At 38.0% G+C, this 19115-nt stretch overlaps 2 protein-coding genes across 8 annotated transcripts in view; one reads left to right on the top strand and one right to left on the bottom strand.

Moving 5' to 3' along the window:
- Nucleotides 1-17125, top strand: part of PREPL (prolyl endopeptidase like) — a 56110-nt gene extending 38985 nt beyond the window's left edge. For 3 of the 5 annotated variants that reach the window (XM_012450589.3, XM_012450593.3, XM_012450590.3), the window contains 6 exons: nt 3146-3321; nt 4894-5110; nt 8439-8588; nt 13036-13159; nt 13985-14058; nt 14433-17125. In XM_012450589.3, coding sequence (XP_012306012.1) covers nt 3146-3321; nt 4894-5110; nt 8439-8588; nt 13036-13159; nt 13985-14058; nt 14433-14522 — 831 coding nt within the window. In that variant the 3' untranslated portion in view covers nt 14523-17125. The remainder of the gene's footprint in view (nt 1-3145; nt 3322-4893; nt 5111-8438; nt 8589-13035; nt 13160-13984; nt 14059-14432) is intronic. The other 2 variants (XM_012450591.3, XM_021670762.2) reach the window with 1 other exon arrangement.
- SLC3A1 (solute carrier family 3 member 1) overlaps nt 7423-19115 on the bottom strand; it is a 57596-nt gene continuing 45903 nt past the window's right edge. For all 3 annotated transcript variants that reach the window (XM_064364045.1, XM_064364046.1, XM_012450595.3), the window contains one exon: nt 7423-15673. In XM_064364045.1, coding sequence (XP_064220115.1) covers nt 15233-15673 — 441 coding nt within the window. In that variant the 3' untranslated portion in view covers nt 7423-15232. The remainder of the gene's footprint in view (nt 15674-19115) is intronic.

Genomic DNA, 19115 nt, shown 5'->3' with positions numbered 1-19115 from the left:
AATGTAGATTTCTTAGACCATAGTAATACCCAGATGATTTTAGGGGTATGTGAATTTTTTTTAACCTTAATTTTCATGTTTGTTTGAACATGGATTAGAAAATTTATAGCATGTCAAGCTTTTTATTTCACGCTTATGATTTTTTTTAAGTTGATTTTAAAAAATTAGTAGAGGTGGTATGTAGTTATGGCAAAAATTGTGAAGGTCGTAGCAGTTGACTAGAGTAAACTAGACTGATACAGTCTCTGCCCTCATGGAGCTTACATCTAGCAGGAAAGATGACAGATGTTTAAAAAGTCATTAATGACCACTAGGATGATAAAGAATAAACTAGAAAGGAGACAGGGGATTCCATTTTGTACAGAGGCCCTGAATTTGGGGAGAAATTATACAATTCAAGAAGTGTAGGGCTGGCCAGGTATGGTGGGTCCTGCCTGTAATGCCAGCGCTTTGGGAGGCTGAGGCGGGCGGATCACGAGGTCAGGAGTTCGAGACCAGCCTGGTCAACATGGTGAAACCCCATCTCTACTAAAAATACAAAAAATCAGCTGGGTGTGGTGGCAGGCACCTGTAATCCCAGCTACTCGGGAAGCTGAGGCAGAATTGCTTGAACCCGGGAGCAGAGGTTGCAGTGAGCCGAGACCAAACCATCACACTCCAGCCTGGGCAACAGAGCGACACTCCATCCCAGAAAAAAAGAAAAGTGTAAGGCTAGGCACAGTGGTTCAAACTTGTAATCCCAACACTTTGTGAGCCCAAGCTGGGAGGATCACTTGAGCCCAGGAGTTGGAGACCAACCTGGGCAACATAGTGAGACCTAATCTCCACAAAAAAACAAAAATATTAACTGGACATGGTGGCATATGCCTGTAGTCCCAGTTTCTTGGGAAGCTGAGGTGGTAGGATTGCTTGAGCCCAGGAGGTTGAGGCTGCAGTGAGCTGTGATTGCTGCCATTGCATTCCAGCCTGAGTGACGAGTAAGATCCTGTCTCAGAAAAAAAAACAAATGTAAAGGAGGCCATTATGGCCAAAATCAAGTAAAAGATGGAAGATTGGCAGGATGAGGAGTAGAGAGAAATGAGATGTAGAAAAGGAAATAACAAATATTCATATTCCAGGTATACTCAATATACGCAATTTACAAATTTGTGCAAGTAGGGAACAAATGATAAACTATAGCCTTGAATTTAAGGAATCCTCAGGATTTAGCATATCATATTTCACATCATTTCACATGTGCTGACACAGAATGAATTACAACACAAGCCTTTTATTAGGAATTTTTTTCTTTAATTATTTTCTCTGAATATCTTTAAGTAAATATTAATATTTTCATATTACAAAAGCAGTACATGCTTGTTGGAATGGATGCAAAAATACAGAAGATATAAATCTTAAATGACTACTTCTCAGTACCATTTGCTTGCTACACCTCTTAGAAATAATCATTGTTAGGCTGGACGTGGTGGCTCATGCCTATAATCCCAGAACTTTGGGAGGCCGAGGCAGGCAGATCACGAGGTCGGGAGATCGAGACCAGTCTGGCCAACATGATGAACCCGTCTTTACTAAAAATACAAAAAATTAGCTGGGCATGGTGGTACGCGTCTGTAATCCCAGCTACTCGGGAGGCTGAGGCAGGAGAATTGCTTGAAGCCAGAAAGTGGAGGTTGCATTGAGCCGAGATCCTGCCACTGCACTCCAGCCTGGGCACAAAGCGATACTCCATCTCAAAAAAAAAAAATCATGGTTACCCATTTAGTGTATTATCTTTCAGATAAGGTTTTGGCTAGTTTTATAAACATGGAATTATACCAGTCTGTCAAAATGTTGTAATTACTGGACCTGAAATGAAAAGAATAGTTAAGTGCCATGTTCTTGGAGAGCCAAGAGGGGAGAAGGGAAGCAGCTGCTGAATGGAAGCTGGAAGCTGCTATACCTTTCCACAGGCATTTCAGTACTGCTGGCAAACCCAGGTCCAGCCCATCACAAGACTAGCTATTTTACCTCCTCCTTTCACAAGTTTTCAACAAGCAAGTTCTTCTGCTTGTATAATTGAAATTGGGGAAGAGGTGGGGGTGAACAGACCAAGATTGTTTTATAGAAATTAATCTACATCAAATTTTATAAAAGTGAATCTTACTAAAAGTGAAAGTTAACTTCTGTTGTCATAACAAGTTGGCTATTTTAAAGAAGAATGAGAGGAGGATTTCCTCCTTATTTGATAATACTTTGATGTCTCCAGTTATTGTCCCCAAGTGAAGTTTTCAAAATGAGAATGAAAATATGGAGAGTGACTTGGTCATATTATTTCTTTTCTTTATGTAAACTAGTGCTTTTTCATTAGTTTAAGCAGGGTGAAAACCAATTTCTTTACCTTTTTTCTGTGAAAGGTAGATCAGAGGTAAGTCCTTTTGTCAGTTCAGAGACTGCGTAGTGTCAATCAACTGGGATTGATGAGTTTGAGCTACATTGGGGGATGGTTACATAACTTACAAGTAACTTTGTAACTCTACAAATAATTTAAATTACTTTAACCCTACAAAGAATTTTACCTAAAAAATTTAAAACCACTTTAAATTTTTTTTAATAAAGTTGAATGGGCCTTTGAAGAGGATTGTGGTAGTTACCAGTAACGTCAGTAAGATTTCAAGTCTTACTGGTTGAGAATTCTGACTACAGAGGACAGAAAATTGAACTGGTAAGACTTTAGTCAGCATATTTGAAGATACTCAAAAATGAGAAATGCCAATATCTTGCTCTAGGCATAGGAAGAATTCCATACTAGGATTTCTAACCTTGGTAAGTATTTTGGTTTCACCTGAAAATTTAAAATTAGAGTTATATAGTGGGTAGTGAAGAACTCTTTAAAATTACGTTATTGTCATGAAAAACTGCATTTAATAAAATGTTTTCAGGCCAATCTTGCCACTCTTTTCTGGTTAATATTGTAGGACAGCAAGTTATCTGAAACCAAAAGCCATGATGTATTTTTAGGGACCGTAATTCTTTTTCTTAAACATATTTGTGTTCAACATCAATAGATAGCACATAAGTGGGGACAGTGCACCTCAATATTTTAAATTGGGATAAAACTGTTATTAGAAAAGACTTCTTTACATACATATTAATTCTTCATTTCTAGGATGGAAAATTAGTGCCAATGACTATTTTCCACAAAACGGACTCTGAGGACTTGCAGAAGAAACCTCTCTTGGTACATGTATATGGAGCTTACGGAATGGATTTGAAAATGAATTTCAGACCTGAGAGGCGGGTCCTCGTGGATGATGGATGGATATTAGCATATTGCCATGTTCGGTGAGTCAGTACATTTTACCTGGCATGTGAGTGCCAGACCATTGTGATGGATGTCCAGAATAGCAAGATATCAGGGAACAAAAGCTAATTTTTTTCATTTGTATTATTCGATTTATGTATTCCTAAACCAGTCCTGGTGAAGCTTGATTCTTTAACAGATTAGCTGATCCAAAAAGAAAACGGATAGATTTTTAGAATTTTGCATAGATGTACCAGACTTTGTACTTATTTAGTAACATTATTATTTCCATTCAGTTCTCCTGAATTAAGGTTTAAGTAGCCTCTCAGTCTGAACTCCATCTAACTTCCATTTTATTTCAGCTGTTTTCAGAACACATATTATTTTATATTTCTGCTTAAAATTCTCCTCCACCTCCTCATCTCTAGAACAAAGTCCAGATTCCCCAGTATAATACTCCTAATGGTTTGATTGATCTCTGTAGTGGCATTTATCATCATATCCTTTTTTTTTTTTTTGAGACAGAGTTTTGCTTTGTCACCTGGACTGGAGTGCAGTGGCACAATCTTGGCTTACTGCAACCCCTGCCTCCCAGGTTCAAGCAGTCCCCATGCCTCAGGCTCCTAAGTACCTGGGACTACAGGCGCATGCCACCACACCATCTGATTTTTTTTTTTTTTGAGACAGAGTATTGCTCTATTGCCCAGGCTGGAGTGCAGTAGCATGATCTTGGCTCACTGCAACCTCTGCCTCCCAGGTTCAAGCAATTCTCAGCCTCCCGAGTAGTTGGGATTGTAGGCATGCACCACCACACCCATCTAATTTTTTGTATTTTTAGTAGAAACAGGGTTTCACTATGTTGGCCAGGCTGGTCTTAAACTCCTGACCTCAAGTGATCTGCCTGCCTCAGCCTCCCAAAGTGTTGAGATTACAGGTGTGAGGCACCATGTCTGGACCCCAAAGTCATGTCCTTTTAAATGATATGCTCTGTCACCACCTTGCCCTTACACATGCTATGACTTACCTGTGTCTTAATGCCTTTTCTTTGCCCTCTGGAAACCCAAATTCCTCCTTCACAACTCAGTTTAGGTTATCATCTCCTTAAAAGCATTTGTGTTCCTGACTCATATGTATACCCCTCACCTGGCAGCTAGGTATTCTTTCCTCTGCTCCTGTAATACCTTAAATACACTTGTGTGATGGCAGTGACCACACTGCCTGGTCACTTGTTGGTCGTTGTTTTCTTAACTCACAAAATTATTGACTTCTCCAGGGTAGAAAATTTTTGTTGGTTTCTACTTTTAAGGTCTGTACTTAATCCCTAATAAATGGGCAGGCACTCAACACGTATTTGTTGAATCAATTCTGGATTGTCTGTATCAGGAGTTGGCAAACCTTTTTCTCTGAAGAGCTACATAGTAACATTTTAGGCTTTGCAGGCCACATACAGTCTCTGTTGCACATTCCTTGTTTTCACCCAATCTTTAAAAAGTAAAAACCATTCTTAGCTCCAGGGCCACACTAAAACAGGCCTCCAGGTGTAGTTTGCTGACCCCAGCCTACATCATTAATAGTTTTTTTTCCACTAAAACTTTTTTGCCCTTCAATTTCAGGGGTGGTGGTGAGTTAGGCCTCCAGTGGCACGCTGACGGCCGTCTAACTAAAAAACTCAATGGCCTTGCTGACTTAGAGGCTTGCATTAAGACGCTTCATGGCCAAGGCTTTTCTCAGCCAAGTCTAACAACCCTGACTGCTTTCAGTGCTGGAGGGGTGCTTGCGGGAGCATTGTGTAATTCTAATCCAGAGCTGCTGAGAGCAGTGACTTTGGAGGTGAGTACACTCTGTCTCAACTGTTAATAGAATGGGGGAGGTGTCAAGCCATAGGCTGCTCTAAGAAAAACATTTCTGGGCTGGTGCAGTGGCTCATGCCTGTAATCCCAGCATTTTGGGACACTAAAGTAGGCTGATTGCTTGAGTCCAGGACTTCGAGACAAGCTTGCACAACATGGCCAGACCCTATCTACAAGAAGTACAAAACAAAACGAAACAAACTAGGCTTGGTGGCACATGCCTGTAGTCCCAGGTACTTGGGCGGCTGAGGTAAGAGGATTGCTTAAGAGGTTGAGACTGCAGTGAACCACTGTACTCCCTCCTGGGCAACAGAGTGAGACTCTGTCTCAAAAAAAGGAAAAAGGATTTCTGTTACAGTTTTACTGCATAGGAGGGTAACAAAGCTTTTAAGTTCTAAACTCAGAATTGTAGCTTTAGGAGAACTTTTAAAGTTATTTTAATCCAACTGTTAACCCTTATTCTCCTCTGACAGTGTTCTTTATTATTTTTAAAGATTTCTACTATAAGATATTAATGGCTATTTCCATTGCTCATTTTTATTTGTAAGCACATTTAGAATTGGTGAAAAAGCATTGAAGCATATATGAGTCACAATTCAGAAAGCCAGGAAGAGCATGCTGTGACTCTGGAATGCACTGAGTCCTTTGACACCTGGTCAGCTTGACAGGCTGCTGCCCATCAACATTTCAGTCTTGAATTTAGAGGCTCTTTATTTTTAGATAGTCCATTCTTAATGGTCAATGGTCTTTTGAGCATAGTTTTTCTGTATTTTAATTGAAATATCTTACCCCGTTTGGAACATGATTATTATCTTTTCCCAGTGTCAAAAATTATGAAGTTACATTATAGCAGTTGGTTTCACTGCTATCTTAGATACTCTAAAAAATAATGACTGAAATGGGAGAGAATAAATCATTTTCAGAATTTTTTATTTTGAGGGTGGGGAGTTTATACTTGGGCTTGCAAATAAGTTTTAAATTGTACTCATCTGTAAGTCTGATTTTTAAAAGCAGAAAAATGTGGAGGAAAAAAGACCTATGCACAAAGATAATAATGGCAGAATTATTTACAGTTTAAAGAAAAAGCAACTAGCTTTTGACTTTTAGAAATGTAAAGGGAAATAATGAGAAATGTATGTGTAAGGATATTTATCCTAGGTTGCTTATTATAGTGCAGGAGACAACCCTTTATAAATGTTCAGCAATAGGAGATACATGTGTAAATCAAAGTTCTCAATTATAAGCAGCAAAAACCAACCCTGACTAATTTAAGCAGAAAAGGGCATTAGGGAAATGTAGGTATGTTCAGACCAGTGTTAGAGGTTACACAGCCAGAGGCATAGAATTGGCCCAGTGAAACTATCACTGCTATTACTGCCACCACTGCCAAACACAAATCACCTCACACTGCCAGTGCAAAAGAGCTGGATATAGCTGTGGCACTTTTGCCAGAATAAATTATCTGTGATCACTACTTCTTTGAATCACTAACTTCCCAGGCAGAGTGTAGAGCACATGTGTCTGGTTGATAGACCCAAGTCACTCATGGGTCACATAGCTACTCTCAAGCTGCAAGGGAAGCTGGGAAAGAGAATGTCTAGCATTTAGTATCTCTACAATGAGAGGCAGGCTCTATCTGATAAGGTTGGAGGTTTTTCAGATGCCAAAAAAGTTAAGATGACAGGCAGCCAAAAAGAATTACAGATGCCTTACTATACTTGGTTAATGTTAATACAAGGGAAAGCTAAAAAGCATGTTAACAGAAGAATATAAAGCTAAGTGAAAAATACAGCCTTCATTTTTGTTTTGTTTTTTGAGACAGAGTTTTGCTCTTTCACTCAGGCTGGAATGCAGTGGTGCACGATCACAGCTTACTTCAGCCTCAACCTCTGGGGCTCAGGTGATCCTCCCAACCTCAGCCTCCTGAGTGTCTGGGACTACAGGCATGTGCCACCATGCCCTGCTAATTTTTATGGGTTTTTGGTTTTTTTTTTTTTTTTTTTTTTTTTTTTTTTTGGTAGACATGGGGTTTCACCAGGTGGCCAGGCTGGTCTAACTCTTGGGCTCAAGTGATTTGCTCACCTCAGCCTCCCAAAGTGCTGGGATTACAGGCATGAGCCATCATGTGTGACCTAGCCTTTGTTTCATTAAATTTTGTAATACTAGTTATAAACCAATGGGTTGTTTTCTCTTCTTTCACCTTGGATGTTTTTCCAGAGTTTCTTTACTTAGCGTTTTTTACTTTTAATATAAAATGTCAAACTAGTGAAAAAGCCTTTACACCTTGCTGCATTTAATTGTTAAAAAATTTTTAATTATGGTAAAATAACATAAAATTTACCATTTAAACCATTTTTAAGGGAATAAATAGTTCAGTAGTGGTAACTGCATTCATATGATTTGCAATCTCCAGAACTCGATTTTCATCTTACAAAACTGAAACCCTATACCAATTAAACAACTCTCCATTCGCTTCTTCCCGCAGCCTCTGTCTCCGTGAATTTGACTACTCAAGCACCTCAGATAGGTGGAATCATAAAAAATATGTATTTTTGTAACTGGTTTATTTCACTTAGATGATATCCTTGAGGTTCATCCATATTGTAGTGTGTATCAGAATTTTATTCCTTTTTAAGGCTGAGTAATATTCCATGTAATATTGTATGTGTATACCACATTTGGCTTACTCATTCTTCCATTAATGGACACTTGAGTTGCTTCCACCTTTTGGTTGTTGTGAATAATGCTGCTATGAACGTAAGTATACAGATCTCTTCAAGACCCTGCTTTCAGTTTTGGGGATTATATGCCAGGAGTGGAATTGCTGGATCATATGGTAATCTTAAGATTAACTTTTTGATGAACCACTATACTGTTTTCCATAGCAGCTGCCCCATTTTACATTCCAACCACCAGTGCATCAGGATTCCAGCTTTTCCACGTTATTGCCAATACTTTTTTAAAAACATTATAACCATCCTAATTGGTATGAGACAGTATCATTTATTGCTTTTATATAAGAAAAAATATATATGAATAAAAGGTACCAAGCTAAAAATGAATATTGTAAAATTAGAAAATAAACCATTTCCTGTTACATAAGTGTCATTTAAGGAGTCTGAAGACTTTAAAAGTAGGTTATAAATTACAGGCCCTGGTTAAGGACTGAGTATTCTAGCTCCTGGTAATCTGCATGGCTTCTTGAGTTATTTTTGCTCCTATCAGTATGTATATTCATAAAATGTAATATTTTTCTGAAACTCACCAACCTCTTACTTGAAGTATACGTTTCTTTGCCTTTTTTTTAGGCACCTTTCTTGGATGTTCTCAACACCATGATGGACACTACACTTCCTCTGACATTAGAAGAATTAGAAGAATGGGGGAATCCTTCATCTGACGAGAAACACAAGAACTACATAAAACGTTACTGTCCCTATCAAAATATTAAACCTCAGGTAGTGAAAGACAATTGTGTTAGACTATCCTGAATTGATATAGAAGATAATAATGAAAAAAAAACTTATCCAAGCTGAAGAAAAGATGTTTCTACTTTTAATACCTAAATATCTTCAGCACCATCTCTGCTCATGCTTCATGTTTAATACCTCAGGGGAATAGATTTATGCCTTAATTACTGAATTAGCTAAGGTCCTTTAGTCAAGAAAAGGCTATTCCAGGTAACAAGCAGTCTAACTGTAATACTGAGGCTCTTTCAAGATATCAAGTGAGAAAAAGCTTAGAGTACTTGGAGAAAATTGGAGGTGATTATTTTTCATGATCTCTGTAGTAAAAAGGGACCATAAGAAATAATGTAAACTCAATTTTAGAGTAGGTGCCATGCAGTGCTGAGAAGAATGCATATTCTGTGGTTTTGGGGTGGAGAGTTCTGTAGATGTCTATTAGGTCCACTTGGTCCCGATCTGAGTTCAAGTCCTGGATATCCTTGTTAATATTCTGTCTCATTGATCTGTCTAATATTGACAGTGAAGTGTTAAAGTCTCCCACTATTATTGTGTGGGAGTCTAAGTCTCTTTGTAGGTCATTAAGAACTTGCTTTATGTACCTGGGTGCTCCTGTATGGGGTGTGTATATATTTAGGATCGTTAATTCTTCTTGATGCATTGATCCTTTTACCATTATGTAATGCCCTTCTTTGTCTCTTTTGATCTTTGTTGGTTTAAAGTCCATTTTATCAGAGACTAGGATTGCAACTCCTGCTTTTTTTTTTTTTTTTTGCTCTCCATTTGCTTGATAAATTTTCCTCCATCTCTTTATTTTTAGCCTATGTGTGTCCTTGCACATGAGATGGGTTTCCTGAATACAACACACCGATGAGTTTTGACTTTTTATACAATTTGCCAGTCTGTGTCTTTTGATGGGGGCATTTAGTCCATTTACATTTAAGGTTAATATTATGTGTGAATTTGATCCTGCCATTTTGATGCTAGCTGGATGTTTTGCCGGTTAGTTGACACATTTTCTTCATTGTGTTGATGGTGGTCTTTACCATTTGGTACATTTTTGGAGTGGCTGGTACTGGTTGTTCCTTTCCTTGTTTAGTGCTTCTTTCAGGAGCTCTTGTAAGGCAGGCCTAGTGGTGACAAAATCTCTCAGCAATTGCTGTCCATAAAGAATTTTCTTTCTCCTTCGCTTATGAAGCTTTGTTTGGCTGGATATGAAATTCTCCGTTGAAAGTTCTTTTCTTTAAGGATGTTGAAAATTAGCCCCCACTCTCTTCTGGCTTGTAGGGTTTCTGCAGAGAGGTCTGCTGTGAGTCCAATGGGCTTCCCTTTGTGGGTAGCCTGACCTTTCTCTCTGGCTGCCCTTAGCATTTTTTCCTTCATTTCAACCCTGGTGAATCTGACAATTATGTGCCTTAGGGTTGCTCTTCTTGAGGAATATCTTTGTGGTGTTCTCTGTATTTCTCGGACTTCAATGTTGGCCTGCCTTGCTAGGTTGGGGAAGTTCTCCTGGATAATATCCTAAAGAGTGTTTTCCAGCTTGGATTAATTTTCTCCGTCACATTCAGGTACAGCTGTCAAGCGTAGATTAGCTCTTTTCACATAATCCCATATTTCTTGGAGGCTTTGTTCATTTCTTTTCACTTTTTTTCCCCTCTATTCTTGCCTTCTCGTTTTATTTCATTGAGTTGATCCTCAATCTCTGATATCCTTTCTTCTGCTTGGTCGATTTGGCTATTGAAACTTGTATATGCTTCACGAAGTTCTCGTGCTGTGTTTTTCAGCTCCATCAAGTCATTTATATTCTTCTCTAAGCTGTTCATTCTAGTTAGCATCTCATCTAACTTTTTTTCTAGGTTCTTAGTTTCTTTGCATTGGATTAGCACATGTTCTTTTAGCTCTGAGAAATTTGTTATTACCCACTTCCGGAAGCCTGTTTCTGTCAATTCATCAGATTCATTCTCCATCCATCTTAGATCCTTAGCTGGTTCCAGGGATGGAAGGCTGGTTCAACATATGCAAGTCTATAAACATAATCCACCACATAAACAGAACCAAAGACAAAAACCACATGATTATCTCAATAGATGCAGAGAAGGCCTTACAAAATTCAACAGCCCTTTATGCTAAAAACCCTCAATAAAGTAGGTATCGACAGAATGTATCTCAAAATAATAAAAGCTGTTTACAACAAACCTACAGCCAATATCATACTGAATGGGCAAAAACTGGAAGCATTCCCTTTGAAATCTGGTACTAGACAAGGATGACCTCTCTCACCACTCCTATTCAATATGGTATTGGAAGTTCTAGCCAGAGCAATCAGGCAAGAAAAAAAAATAAATGGTATTCAATTAGAAAAGAGGAAGTGAAATTGTCTCTATTTGCAGACAACATGATTGTATATTTAGAAGACCCTATCATCTCAGCCCAGAATCTCCTGAAACTGGTGAGCAACTTCAGCAAAGTCTCAGGATACAAAATCAATGTGCAGAAATCACAAGCATTTCTATACAGCACTAACGGACTAACAGAGAGCTGAATCGTGAGCAAACTCCCATTCACAATTGCTACAAAGAGAATAAAATACCTAGGAATACAACTAACAAAGGATGTAAAGGACCTCTTCAAGGAGAACTACAAACCACTGCTCAAGGAAAACAAGAGAGGACACAAACAGATGGAAAAACATTCCATACTCATGGTTAGGAAGAATCAATATCATGAAAATGGCCATAGTGCCCAAAGTAATTTATAGATACAATGCTATCCCCATCAAGCTACCATTAAATGGTAGCTTCTTCACAGAACTGGAAAAAACCACTTTAAATTTGATATGGAACCAAAAGGGAGCCCGCATAGCCAAGACAATCCTAAGCAAAAAGAACAAAGCTGGACACATCACACTACCTGACTTCAACTGTACTACAAGGCTACAGTAATCCAGACAGCATGATACTGGTACAAAAACAGGGATATAGATCAGTGGAACAGAACAGAGGCCTTGGAAGCAATGCCACACATCTACAACCATCTGATCTTTGACAAACCTGACAAAAGCAAGCAATGGGGAAAGGATTCCTTGTTTAATAAATGGTGTTGGGAAACTCTCCAGCCATGTGCAGAAAGCAGAAACTGGATCCCTTTCTTACACCTTAACTAAAATTAACACCAGATGAGTTAAAGATTTAAACGTAAGACCTAACACCATAAAAACCCTAGAAGAAAACCTAGGCAATACCATTCAGGACGTAGGCATAGGCAAGGACTTCATGACTAAAACACCAAAAGCCATGGCAACAAAAGCCAAAATAGACAAATAGGATCTAATTGAACTTAAGAGCTTCTGCACAACAAAAGAAAGAATCATTAGAGTGAACCAACAACCAATAACCAACAGAATGGGAAAAAATTTTTGCAATCTACCCATCTGACAAAGGGCTAATATCCAGAATCTACAAAGAACTAAAACAGATTTACAAGAAAAAAACCCATCAAAAAGTGGGAGAAGGATATGAACAGACACTTTTCAAAAGAAGATATCTATGAGGCCAGGAAACATTTGAAAAAATGCTTATCATCACTGATTATTAGAGAAATGCAAATCAAATCCACATTGAGATATCACTTCATGCCAGTTAGAATGGTGATCATTAAAAATTCTGGAGACAACAGATGCTGGAGAGGATGTGGAGAAATAGGAACACTTTTACACTGTTGGTGGGAGTGTAAACTAGTTTAACCATTATGGAAGACAGTGTGGTGCTTCCTCAAGGACCTAGAAATACAAATTTCATTTGACCCAGCAATCCCATCACTGGGTATATACCCAAAGGATTATAAATCATTCTATTATAAAGACACATGCACACACATGTTCATAGCAGCACTGTTTACAATAGCAAAGACCTGGAACCAACCCAAATGCCCATCAGTAATAGACTGGACAAAGAACATGTGGCACATATACACCATGGAATACTATGCAGCCATAAAAAACGATGAATCTGGAAACCATCATTTGTAGGGACATGGATGAATATGGAAACCATCATTCTCAGCAAACTGACACAAGAACAGAAAAACACCGCATGTCCTCACTCATAGGCGGGTGTTGAACAATGAGAACACATGGACACAGGGAGGGGAGCATCACACACTGGGGTCTGTTGGCAGGGGCATCAAGGGCGGGACAGCGGGGGCAGGTGGGGAGGTTGGGGAGGGATAACATGGGGAGAAATGCCAGATGTAGGTGACGGGGGTATGGAGGCAGCAAACCACATTGCCCTGTATGTACCTATGCAACAATCCTGCATGATCTGCACATGTACCCCAGAACCTAAGGTACAATTAAAAAAACACATATAATTTTGTATAACTACATCAAAAAAAAAAAAAGGTGAACTTTTTGTGCATTTTCTTTTTGTGTATTTTCTTTCAGCATTATCCTTCAATTCACATAACAGCGTATGAAAATGATGAACGTGTACCTCTGAAAGGAGTTGTAAGCTATACTGAGAAACTCAAGGAAGCCATCATGGAGCATACTAAGGACACAGGAGAAGGTAGGAGACCACCTAGAAGCAGGGAACGTGGCCAAACAGACTACTACCCACAGTACACTGCTCAGAGTAATGTATTTCAGGCTGCAACCAAATCATCTGCCCAGGATTTAGGCCAAACAGTTATTTTCCTATGTTGACTGCCCAGTTAATGTGTATGTAGTTACATAACTATACATACACTGCCTCGCCTCTTTTTCAAAGGACAATATTAAAATAGGCAGACACAAAGAAAAAAATAAATTTAAGACTCAAATATAACTTGGAGATGTACTGCTGTACAATTATTCATTTATCAATATTTATTGAGCCATTATTCTTGGGAATCTCTAAAAGATAGATTCTGAGGTTTTTGCTTTGGGCCACCAGTGCCCAGACTATTTAGGTGCTTGAATTTCCTCTAGATAGTTGTTTCAGCTTTATGAGATACGAATCCCTCCTTTTTGCCTTGGAACAGCATGCTAAGTCAGACAGTCTCCCTGTATTCCTCTCCATTTGTCACTCCCACACACTGCTATAGTTGGCATTTTCAGGGCAGAAGACTCTCAGATTCCACAGGGCAGGCTGATGATCTCCTGGGTTTCAGCCTTCTCCATGCGGCACCACATAATCTTTTCCATACGGCCTCTTCCTGCTTTCCCTGTGTCAAGAGTTTGTCTTCTGCTGCTTGTCCCCTCCCATCTTTTTGTTGATGATGGTGGTTTTTGCTTTTTATTCCTTCACTATTATTTGAACTGAGTACTCAAAGAACAGGGGAGAAATGGGCCTGGATCTTCCAAAGAAGATTCCGAACAGTCTTCTAATTGTTCTACATGTTAACTCTTTCAGGCTATCAGGCCCCTAATATTATTCTAGATATTCAGCCTGGAGGCAATCATGTCATTGAGGATTCTCACAAAAAGGTATGTTATCAAGCCCCTCTGTAGACAGATACCTGAACTAGAGAGATGTTGTATTTATAAGGTTTCAGTGGTTGCAGCAGGATTTATGACAAACCTACTTCACAAATATCCTGTCTACGGGTGAGAACTAGGAGGAAATGGAGGGACACTGTGTCAATCAAGAGAAATGTCTCTAGTACTTGATGAGTGAGCTCTGTTAAAGAAAATAATTTAATCTTAATTGTTGGAAGCCTGCTGTCTCTGTCCCAAATAAAAGTATTCTTGCCATAAATTGCTGACTTCAGGGTTAGGTGAAGATGGATAGACAAAGAGAAGTTTCAACAGTGGCATTTTACTAAAAAGGCCTTCTAATTTTTAAAATGTGTTTCTTTTAGATTACAGCCCAAATTAAATTCCTGTACGAGGAACTTGGACTTGACAGCACCAGTGTTTTCGAGGATCTTAAGAAATATCTGAAATTCTGAAACACTGCATTCACCTGGGAATTGGAAACACTGAAATATTTGGTAGTGTTACTTCCAATTGAGTTAGCAAAAAAAAAATTAGTAACTTAGAGATTTTGAAGTTATTAATCTTTTAAAATGTGCTTCTCCATCTAAATTTTGCTTAGTCTACATCTCACTTGCTTATACCGTTCTCTCCATTGATGCACATGCCCATTAACCTAGGAAAGTAGTTTTCAAATCATGCTCCTTAGAAGGACATGGAGTTGGGGACAAGGGAAGGATTGGTGACAGCAGAACTCTAGGCCTCCCTTTCAGTCAGAACAGTTGAGCAGTTTACAAATCAGTGTCCTGCCTCTTTGCTAGCAAATGCTTCTAGACACTGTGGCAGGGAGTCATCCTCTCATTTCTATGACTGCATTTTAAGGGAAAAGATAACATTCTTCCCATTAAAATTCTTTAAGAGTTTTTAAATAATCTGGGGTCCTAATGTGTTCTGGTCATCCCTGACTGATGCTATCTCAATAAAGTTATAAGCTCCTGTAAGTGATAATTTACTTAAACATTTTTTTCAAAACATTTGAGAACGCTTCTTAAAGCAGTTACGTTCAAGCTACAGAAATATCTAAGAATGAGTGATTGTTCACCAAGCAGCATGCTGTACATGAAGCTACTTCAAATGCTTACAATCCCAATGAAATGCCAGTGTCTTCATCTCTTCATAAAGGTGCCTAACATGAGGTATACAGTATGTTCAGTACACTGGAATAGCATGCTCGATTGGAAACAAAGCATCTATCTCTGAAAGCTGTTTGGTGATGAAGGAGATTCTTCGTATTGTGTTCAAGGATGAGTCCATCTCCCTTGTCCAGAAAAATGCCAGTGGTATCAACTTCACTGTCTTTGTTGGTAGAATTGGTACTTAACCTTATTCTCACTCTAGTGGGAAGGCCTGAAATCATATTCTGTAGATTTAGCAGTGTCGATTCTCCAAAATTCAGAACAATGATAAAGATTCTGTCTATGCCATCCAGCTCTCTTGTGTACACAACATAGTGGCTGTCATTCCTCAAATGGCAAAACCAGCCCCTGCTGAGGAGTAGCTCATTGGCATGAAGTAGACTTAAATCTTGATATAACTTCAAAGCCGATCTGGGCTGCGTCATTTGGACCTGTTTTTTAAAAAAAGTATTCACATAAGTGATTCCAAGAATTGTTTGTAAGTATTTTTAATATATTGTAAGGAGTTATTTCCCCAAAACACTCGCTTCAGTTTTCCCTTATAATTTGCCAAATTGTAAGCATCAATAAGTAGGTAAGAATAATTCATCTAAAAACTGATAGAAATGACAAATTCAGTGTTTCATCTTGTCTGGGAGTCATTAAAGCTAGCACAGTGCTCTGCTACATTGTAGAGTTTCTGTAGAGACCAAATTTGACTCCACTTTAGGAATCCCAAAACAAACGTCCAAGTCTAAGTTGATGAATATTTTACTCATGTAAAGTCACTCTGTACTGTATTGTAACTGTCAGATGCCCAGAAGGAAAGCAACAATGGACTCAGATTTCTGAGGAATTGGGGCTTGTTTGTTCCCCTTTGTAGAATAATGTGGAGTTTGCTGTTGTGCAAAGATCATGTAACTTTAGCAAACATGTATTTGTTGCACAGCTAATAATAGAAGAGAAAGTTGAAAAAAGGATGCAAAATAAATAACTGCCTAGAGTGGAAGTTAGAAATTGTAGATTTTTTTTTTTTTTTTTTTTACCATAAAAGTAGTATGTGTTCATTAAAGATTATTTGGGTTTATTTTGCAGCTATATAAAACATACATAATTTGATGACGTACTTCTAACATTTCAAGCATTTTCTGTTATTAACTATATAACCTCCATAAATGTTTTTAATGACAATATTCTTTTGAATGGTTGTGCCATACTTAACCACTCCTTTCATTTTGACATTTGTGTTTCTAATATTTTCTATTTTTATTCCCCTCCGCCCATTTTTATATTTTAGATTATCAGAGAGACATTTTGTCAAAGAATATGGACACTTGATACATAATGCCAAATTCTTCATAAGAGCTGTTGCCAAATCAATGATAATGTTTATTTACTTGTACTCTTGCCAGCCACGTTTACTGGGGTGGTAGTGGTTATTGTGGTGGTGGTGTTCTTTAAGGGTGGATTCCCAATATGTGGTCTTTAAATAATTATCTAATAATGGGTGTTTGAAAAAATGTTTATTCTGTTGGCCAGGTACAAAGGTATTTATGATACATGTATATGACTTGTCAAAGTTATTAACATTTTCTCTAGCCTTAGGTAATGCATGAAAGCACATGTTTCAGTGCCACTCATATAAGAAGTGCCCAGTAAGTGTTAACTATTATTGTCTACTTGTTATTACTTTCTAGAAATATGTTGAAGTCTTTTTCTGTAATTGTGGATTTGTCAGTTTTACATTTCTGAGTATTTTATATATTTTGAAGCTGTTGTTAGATGCATATTCATGATTTTTAGTGGAATGTTGTTTTATCAGTTTTTCAAAATTGCCTTTGTCTCATATAATGCTTTTCATATTGAACTATATTTTGTCTGCTATTAAATATTTCCAAGCCTGATTTTTATAATTTTTTTATTCAATTACAAGAAGAATACATACTATAAAAAGGTTTTAACATGGTTCCATAGCTTCACAGTTCCCCTCAGAGACAGGCACTATTACTACTTATGTGTTTTTTTGTTTTTATGTATCATATGAAATGATACATTCTGTGCCTATGTAAACATGTTTACATATTTTTCTTTACACAATTGGTGGCATGTTCCCATTCTATACTTTATTTAATACATGTTAGAAATGGTCTCATATCAATGTATATAGAGCTCTTTCATTTTTAAAAGCTGCATACTGGGCCCATAATTGATAGAACTGGTTTTCTATTGATAAAATATCTAAAAAATTTCTAGTGTCTTCTATTAACAAATGTTGCAGGCTGGGCATGGTGACTCACACCTGTAATCCTAGCGCTTTGGGAGGCCAAGGCAGGTGGATCACCTGAGGTCAGGAGTTCAAGACCAGCCTAGCCAACATAGTGAAACACCATCTCTACTAAAAAAAAAAAAAAAAGAAAAATACAAAAATTAGCCAGGCATGATGACATACATCTGTAATCCCAGCTACTTGGGAGGCTGAGGGAAGAGAATCGCTTGAACCCAGGAGGTGGAGGCTGCAGTGAGCCAAGATCATGCCACTGCACTCTAGCCTGGGTGACAGAGCAAGACTGTCTCAAAAAAAAAAAAAAAAAAAAAAAAGGTGTTGAGATCCCTTGAGTATTTATCATTGTGCACCTATGCAAATATTTCTAAATACAAGTATCTAGGAATGGAATTATTCGGTCAAAAGGTAACTGCATTTTTTTTTTTAAAGCTATAGCTGAGTTGCAAGCTTTCTTTTTATTCTTTGCTTGCTTTATCTTCCATTCTTTGTATGTCTTTCATTTTAAAGCTGTGTCTCATATCTATTTTGTCTTGTTAACTGAGTGGTTTTATCTTTTAATAGGCTAATTTAACCCATTCATATTTGTGATTATTATTTTTAGACATAATTCTGAAGCCCTATTTTATCTTTTATTTGTGGTTATATGGGTATTTTTTTCTGTTAAGCTTTTTATTGGGTTGACTGTATAATTTTTTTCTTCTAGTGTTCTTTGAAAATTTGTTCTGTCCAAATATTACCATTAAAATTATGACCACTTTAAAATAATTTTTCTCAACATCTAGAACAATGCTGGCCAATAGAACTTTCTGTAATGCTGGAAACATTCTATATCAGTGCTATCCAATATGGCAGCTACTGAGCACTTGAAGTGTTAGTATGACATGGGAACTAATTTTATTTATTTTCAAAGAGTCTCCATCTGTTGCCCAGGCTGGAGTGCAGTGACACAATCATGGCTCACTGCAGCCTCAACATCCTGGGATCAAGTGATCCTCCCACCTCAGGCTCCTGAGTAGCTGGGAATACAGGTGTGTGCCACCATGCCCAGCTAGTTTTTTTTTTTTTTAAGAGATGGGGGTCTCACTATGTTGCCCAGACTGGTCTCAAACTCCTGGGATCAAATGATCCTCCCGCCTTGGCCTCCCAAAGTGCTGGGATTACAAGTGTGAGCCACCATACCCAGCAGGAACTAAATGTCCAATTCTGTTTAATAGTCACAGTTAACAGCTACTGAACAGCTCAAATGTATACTCTTTTTCCTGTGCACCCCCTCCCACCCACACACCCTCCCTACTAACATTTCCCATATAGAATCAAATCACTAAGATTTTTGTTCCAGAAAACCTTGTTTTACATTGTGTATCAAAATTTTTAAAAAATCAAATATATTGTCTCCTTTTCCTTCTTTTAATACATTGTATCTCCATTTTCGATTTGTTGTGTTTTGTTTTGCTGGATAGTCCCTTCACTATTCTTTCATAAAGTAGCCACACATGGTAAAATGTGGGTCCTTGCTTTTCCATCTCTGTTTTGCTCTCTTACATGTCAGTTTGAATGGATATAGAATTCTAGGGTTTAGAATTCAGTTTCCATTACAACTTTGAAGTTAG

Source organism: Aotus nancymaae, unplaced genomic scaffold (assembly GCF_030222135.1).
Source record: "Aotus nancymaae isolate 86718 unplaced genomic scaffold, 86718_ANA_hifiasm-v0.15.2.pri h1tg000057l, whole genome shotgun sequence".
In the NCBI taxonomy this organism is placed as follows: Eukaryota; Metazoa; Chordata; class Mammalia; order Primates; family Aotidae; genus Aotus; species Aotus nancymaae.
The sequence above is the reverse complement of the archived record's forward strand: the minus strand, read 5'-3'. Positions and strand labels throughout refer to the sequence as shown.